Source organism: Melitaea cinxia, chromosome 1 (genome assembly GCF_905220565.1).
Source record: "Melitaea cinxia chromosome 1, ilMelCinx1.1, whole genome shotgun sequence".
Lineage (NCBI taxonomy): Eukaryota > Metazoa > Arthropoda > Insecta > Lepidoptera > Nymphalidae > Melitaea > Melitaea cinxia.
In genome coordinates this window covers 10,590,405-10,598,162 of record NC_059394.1, presented here as the reverse complement: position 1 = coordinate 10,598,162, position 7,758 = coordinate 10,590,405, and the positions used below count along the sequence as shown (strand labels likewise).

Below are 7,758 nucleotides of genomic sequence, written 5' to 3'. Positions count from 1 at the left end.
ACAAACCTACTAGTTACTACTACTAATTAACAAAAAAAAACGGATGCTGGATGATTTAAGCTAAAATTTCAAATTTGACCACCACACCATCACACCACATAAATCAATTTGAAGTTTCTGTCTGTGATTAAAAATAAGTGTAAATAAATATTTAATATTACAACTATACGAAAATTACACTATACGAAAACACAAACAACGATTTTAAAAATTTTGGCTGTCATTCTTTCTTATTACCCGGGCTAATCTTCGGAACGGCTAATGGAAATTTCACTGAAATATAGAGGAAGATGTGGAGTAACATATAGGTTACTTTTTAACTCAGAATTCCATCGGCATTATTTATTGCCAGACATTAATTCGATTATATTTTTCAAATCCGTTGTATATAATTTGTCAGTCAGAAAATGAGGAAGGTCTGGGATCTTGGACTATAATACGCTACGAAGTTGAAATTAGCCGATTGTCTCTTTCCTATGGTCCCTCCGGCCGGATACTATACATCTGTCTCTGGAATGGTTAAAATAAGATAAAGGTCATATGGCGAAATTTACTTTTTATCCCATACTTTCCATGGGATCAGAAAAATTAATAACCAGATAGAATCTCCAAATTTTAAATAGAAAACATAATTATAGGAAATCACGTGACACACCATGGACAATGAGTATAACTATATAAAAGTAAAAAATACTATGGTTTAAAATTGGACGTCTATGTATTATAATTATCTAAATATCTTTTATCTAACTTAATTATTTATATCTAACCGTATCGAATTGCCAGTGTAATTTATAAATTTAATAATATAATGAAAATATATGGATTTGTTGTTCTAAATAATTATTTTTAAAAACAAGTTTCGATGATTAAGTAACGTTACAGCTAAATAGATGAATATATAAATATATATGTAAATGAAATCTTTTATGCAGAAAATTATAAAAATGTTTTTGACAATATAAGCAAGAAAATATATTTAAAAATTATTTAATAAAGTATTCAGTAATATTTTATAGTCATTAATAAGTAAAATTAGTAAAATATATTAAATATAAAGATATTAGAAAATAAATTACAACACAACACTAATATGACTTTTTTATACCATTGCCAACACAACTATCAACAAACAGGCTCCGTATTTTTTAGATGTTGACGTTTGACCGCGTAGCAAGTGAAAGTGTCGCGTCAGTCGGATTGCTGTCAGATTTCTGATACGTTTCACGAATTTTCGGCAGCGTTTTAATTTAAAGTTCTGGTAAATTATACTTGATTTTTAAATGTGTGAAAGTAGTTATCAATAAATAAGTATAAGGATTAATAGAGTAAGTTTTAACTAATTGTATTATTTTCAGTTTCAGGTAGAAACAGAAATATGGTTGTTAAAACATCAATTGGACGAAAATCTAACAAGAACCCCCCAATTTTTAGTCATGAATTCGTAATTCAGAACCATGCTGATATTGTTTCATGTGTAATAATGGTGTTCCTAGTTGGACTTATGGTGCAGGTACGTCCAAAGTGTATGCCACGTAATACTAATTTTTCGCCGTGAATATAATATTTGTAACATATTATTTATTTTGTAGTCGACAAGTCCACTCGCAAGTTTGTTTATCAGCCTGCACCATAATATTACTGGTGTAGAACCGTCGCGAGATGCACCGAAAGGCGAACCTTTCTTTTACGAAAGTGGTTGGAAAGATGTTTGTGCAGTATTCTTTTACTCCTTGGTGTGCATTGTTATGCATGCTATCATTCAGGAGTATTTCCTAGACGTAAGTAAACTTAAATGTACAATAAGTGAACCTCACTGTAGCTATATACCTAAGAGTTAATATTTTGTTTCTAGAAAATATCAAAGAAACTTCATCTTTCTAAGTCAAGACTGAGCGCTCTCAATGAGTCTGGTCAACTCATTATATTTCATCTCACAACTTTGGTTTGGGGTGGAGATGCCATTCTTCGTGAAGGATTTATATTTAACATTTCAATGCTGTGGGATGGTAAGTAGTTCCTTTCTACTAAATTTTACTACTGTTTTGAATTGGATCAATAAGACTAACAATTAACACTAATTTCTTTTCTGGTGTGAATATCTTAAGTAAACAAATAATTAAATATAATAAATCTTTATTTCTTTAAACGTTAGCACATATATTACATCAGTTATATTTAGTCACAAAAAGAATCTCTCTGGTCCCCACACTAGGATTCCCTGTGTCGTCGTATAGTTTGTATTAGTGGTGTTAATGTTTCTAGGCTATCCAAATCATCCGATGAGCTTCCTATTGAAGTTGTGGTGGATAGTTCAAGCTTCTTACTGGATTCATACAATTCCTGAGTTATACTTCCTGCGTATTAAGAAAGATGAGTGGTCTGGACGCATCAGACACGCTACTGTTGCATTCGCATTTTTAGCACTGGCATACTGCTTCAAGTAAGTGTCTTTTATTTCAAATTAATGCTGTGGTATAATAATGATTATAGAAGACATACTAAAACAACATATATATAAATTAATTTATATATGTACTATTATAGTATACATTTATAAAAAGATTGACACACTAGTCTGCAGAAATAATGAAACAAATAAAACATAAATGATCTACTAATATTCTAGTCGGAAGATCTGTTTACTTATGAATAAATTTTGAATCTATTGAATATATTTTAATAATTCTTTTGGCTTTTGTAAGACACATTATTTACATAGTACCTGGGTGGCCGAGCTTAGCTCGGTATTTTTAGTAACTCGTATTTTTTGGAAATCATATCGAATTACATATGAATAAAATATGAATAATATTTTCCGATTTTACCGACATAATAATTAAAAATATGAACTGGTTATTTAAATAAAAAATCATGAGTGCAACTAGGAAAAACGAAAAAATAATCGACCCGGAGACATGGAGATGTGAACTGTGGTCTTCTCGGTTGATACTGACTGGCCGATTTCCCACCTGAGCTGTTACAACTTTACTAACAATTGCGAAATTTATCTTCGTTTTCTAATGATATTGTAGCCATTTTTACATTGCCTAGAAACAGGGATAAATAGACATTTTCTAAAAATGAATCTTAGCTATATCGATTTATCGTCCCCGAAATCCCTTGCATACTAAATTTCATGAAAATCATTGGAGCCATTTCCGAGATTCAGATTATATATATATACAAGAATTGCTTGTTAAATAGTATTAGATACATAATACTACCTATTAAACATCAAGTCATAATAAATTGTAGTTAATCAGTAGTTATAAACTACAAGTGATGTCTATTATTACTTCATTTTAAATTTATTTATTTTTGAAATTAAGAAAATCAATAATTTTAAATAATAAACTTTGTTATTATTGTTGTTTTATTGTTATTTTTCGGTTGTCTTAGGTTCCAAAGGGTTGGTGTTTGTCTGGTTGTACTGCATTCACTATCTGAGTTCATTAGCCACATCTACCGTCTAAACAACATCCTTAGGGGTGAAAAAGATGACTACTTGGACAAAAGTAAGTTTTAAATTAAGCTTTAACAAAAATATAGATAAGAAAGACTAAATTATAACTGAAAAGAACTTTCATTAGGTAGTTTAATTAGTAATTTTGACCAGTAACCATTAGAATATATTTTTCAAATACCACTGAATAGTAAAAACAATATAGGTTAACTTCGATGAAAATCTCAATTTAAGCTCAACATTTATCAAATTTGTTAAGATATTTTAACCTTATCTTAAGCCGCAAAAATCTTGCTTTAATGATAACGATATATTATTATATAATAGATGTTTAAATTGTAATATTATTATTCTAGGTATTGTAATAAGTCCATCTGGTGAATGTTTCCTATAAAATAAATTATTTCACTAAAAACATATTTAAGAAATAATTGTTTGCTCGCAAACGAAAAAAACTGACTTGACAAGTAATACTGAGGTAGGTCAGCAGGAAATATCCTGCTCAAAATATGGAGCAGCCCGATTGGGGTAGTACCTCGACCTTACAGAAGATCAGGGCTAAATAATACTGTTTCTAAGCAGTTTTGTGTTCCTGTTGGTGAGTTCATCATTACAGCCTATACAGTCCACTGCTGGACATAGGCCTCCACAAGTTTACGCCAAAAATAACGTGAACTCATGTGTTTTGCCCATAGTCACCACGCTGGGCAGGCGGGTTGGTGACCGCAGTACTGGCTTTGTCGCACCGAAGACTCTGCTGCCTGTTTTTGGCCTGTGTATTTCAAAGCCAGCAGTTGGATGGCTATCCTGCCACCGGTCGGCTTTTTAAGTTCCAAGGTGGTAGCGGAACTGTGTTATCCCTTAGTCGCCTCTTACGACACCCACGGGAAGAGAGGGGGTGGCTATATTCTTTAGTACCGTAGCCACACAGTATGGTATTGGTGAGTTACTACCCCAGTAATGTCATCAGAGCTCCTGGGGGGAATTAAGGATAGGGTTGGCAATGCTTCTGGTGTTGCAGACGTCTTATAACCTAGATACCAAAAAAAAACATGTTGACAAAAAAAAAATTGTCGAGTAAATAAGCATTATTAGATCTAACTCAAAAAGTACTTTTTAGATCTCAATTAAATTTAAATGGGACCGCATATCACCACCTTTCGATTAAAAAAAAACCATTGTGTGCTGAAGACCACATGGAAAAAGTGAAAACTTCTTTGGCAATCGCAATAAAGCAATAACGCAATAAGTCTCGAGTTCACCTGATCGAACCTTTCACCGTTCAGCAGCGAAGAACAGCTGTCTGTATCTTTCTCGCTCGGGTACACTCGGCGGTCCCGAGTTCACCCGATCGTTCCTTTCAACTCAGAGCGTGACGGATGAGCCTAACTTACTACCTAAGAAAAAACATATGTGCGGTGCGCCAAAAGAAGTTTTCCCTTAAAAAAATCATCGAAATTGGTCCACCTAGTCAAGAGTTCTGAGGTAACATAGATAAAAAAGTAAAACAAAAATTGGTTGTCTGTAGAGTCGGTTTACGGACGATAGTTTTAACAACATCTAACGAGACGGTACGGACGATAACATCATAAAGAAACATTGATAAAAATTGCATACATTTAGAAATTGAATTGAATTATTATCACTAAATTATTATTATTTTGTATAATACAAAGAAAGACTTAATTGAAAATTACAATTTTTTCGATAAATTCATCATTCGCCTTAGTCCGTCAAACAGACACTGTTTTGCCTAGGACACTTCAGGAAAACGCAGAGTTGCCTAAGCTCTGCGCCACCCTCTCGACCTCACTGGCTAGGCCCACAGGAACGACGAGTCGATACGTGTGGAGCCAGTTCGGCTGCAGGAGTCTTTTGCATTTTAGAGCTATGCCACGAATGCTTGACGTAAACCCCATTCCGGGTTTCAAACGACGTTTTCCTTCTCCAGGACCCTGATGATTTTGAGCCAGGTTTATCCCTTGGTCGTCTTTTACGACCCCCATGGGAAGAAAGGGGGTGGTGCTATTCTACTCGGCCGACACCACACGGCATATTTCGATAAATTAACGTTTATTTATTCGAACTGCTAGCTCTGACGTCACGCGAAAGAGATAAATATGTCACAAGCCAACGCTTGGGCCAATCGTGCTTCTCTATCGCTTGTTCTGCGATCTCGCTTGCACTCTCAGGTGGAACGTGACACTTTCGGCGCGTGGCGCCGGTGTTCATCGATTTATAAGACGTTCAAAATACAATCGAGTTGAGAACCTCCTACTTTTTTGGTAGTTGGTTAAAAAAATTCCACAAATGTTATTTTAGTCAATAACTACACAACAATATACACTGAAATAATTAGCCACAATCTGAATTGTTTTATCAATTTAATTAAGTATTTCACAAACTGAATAAACATAACATGAAAAAAAAAAAAAAATTGAAATGCAAGAAAAAATATTAACGAAATATGTTTTTTTTAGGTCTGGGCTTATTAAATGGCGTTGTATTTGTGGTTGTCCGTCTTTGCTCTCTGGTACTTGGAGTGTTGACATTCTATTTTGGAGTGGCCGGTGCCGCACCATTGATCCTCCGCGTGGCTGCCCTGTCTATCCTGGTTTCATTCCAAGTAAGTGATAAAATTACAACCACCATTCTGTAATGACAAAACTTCTAATAATACTAAGGGTTCAATTCCCATTCTGAGTTAATATTTGTATGAATTCTTTTCAAATCTAATAAAATTTCTTACTCTTGGAAGAGACTATATTTGCAAACTCACTCTCTGACCAACAGTGGGAGCTTGTTTGGACATTTTTTTATAAATCATGCTTTCTAGATAACAAATCTTAAATTCATAAACATTATGTAATAAAGCAAACTATATTTTACTAACATTTTAATGAAATTATTCTGAAACTGATAACATTACATGAAACGCTGTCCACTTAAAGCAACATTATTGTTGCAACTGTCCAATGTTTTACAAATTTTACTCTTATGCAATAATTTACAGGATTGAAAGTTGCATATTTTACTGTAACTTTAATTTTTAACGGTTACTATTCAATGAAATGTGTGTATAATAATATAACTGTACATTGTCTCAACTCTCAGTTATATTTACTAAGTATTTTATATGTATCTAATATTTTTAGGTCTACTTGATGTTTAACTTCATTGCTGAAGCTATGAAACAGCGCCAGGAAGCTCTTCAACTCGCTCAGAGCAAACCGAAGAAGGAGAAGAAGGAAAAACCGAGGAAAGAAAAGGGTTTGTTATACTTCTTAAACTTATAATCCCATTTATACTTCATCCAACAATAAGCATTTTGAGTCATTTAAGTTCTACTGGTAACAATGAGTGATAGTGACACTCATTGTGAGTGATAGTTTTAGATAAAACTGATGAAATTTTTATTGCTAATGAATAATTTTTGCTAATGAATTAATTTCAGAAGACATTTTTATTTTATTTACAGTAAAGAAGGTACACAACGAGGAGTCAGACCTGCCAGAAGTTGATCAAAACACAAACAAGGCGCTCAGACAAAGACAAGCTTTCAAAGCAACTGTCAAGGCAAAATAAACACGCACATTCTGTTTCCTAACTTAGAAATAACATAGGTTGTCCCTTTTAAGACTTTTAAACACATTTTATCCTATGTAATATTTATAGTTTAATTTACTTAAATGTCGATGCACAAAAGGAACCATTCATATGTATGTGTTTGTTTCTAAAATAACTATATTTAGGTAGATGTCTTAAATAGGGTAAGATGTCTTTGAAACGTTAAATGAAATTTTTCTTGAGATTGATAATTGTATTTTAAAAAATCCATGTGTGCATTCATGACAATTAATTTTACCACCCAAAAGTATCTATCGAATGTATGTATGCATTTGTGGTTTTGAGGTGATTGTTAGTCCTGTTGACTGCAAAACGCACTATTGTCATAACATATAATGGATACAGGGTTGTAAAATGTATCTTTAGAATGTGAAAAAAAATTCGTAAAATATAGGTTAAAATGTTGTTTATATAATAATATTGATAAGAATTTTACAGAACTGTGTTTACACAAAAATATTAAAATTCCATGTTATAATTTAGTGCATTTTAATTCATATTTTATAAATTCCGATATAATGTTTTTAAATAATTTATATTTTATTTTTTATACACTTTATATTTCGATAACTTGAGCTATTTTTGTATGACGATAGATAATTTCTATTGCTCTTCGTAACATTTCGGTGCTTTCTTTGTCTACTATATTTAACAATATTAATATA

General features: G+C 32.6%; 1 protein-coding gene across 1 annotated transcript; it reads left to right on the top strand.

Annotated features, from left to right (window-relative positions):
* Positions 1 to 1,193: 1,193 nt before the first annotated feature.
* Positions 1,194 to 7,509, top strand: LOC123669466 (translocating chain-associated membrane protein 1). Its single transcript, XM_045603075.1, has 9 exons — positions 1,194 to 1,261; positions 1,359 to 1,513; positions 1,593 to 1,781; positions 1,856 to 2,009; positions 2,266 to 2,443; positions 3,403 to 3,518; positions 5,947 to 6,092; positions 6,622 to 6,736; positions 6,945 to 7,509. Exons 2-9 carry the CDS (start codon positions 1,379 to 1,381, stop codon positions 7,049 to 7,051), a joined length of 1,140 nt encoding a protein of 379 aa, XP_045459031.1. The 5' UTR covers positions 1,194 to 1,261; positions 1,359 to 1,378; the 3' UTR covers positions 7,052 to 7,509.
* Positions 7,510 to 7,758: the final 249 nt, after the last annotated feature.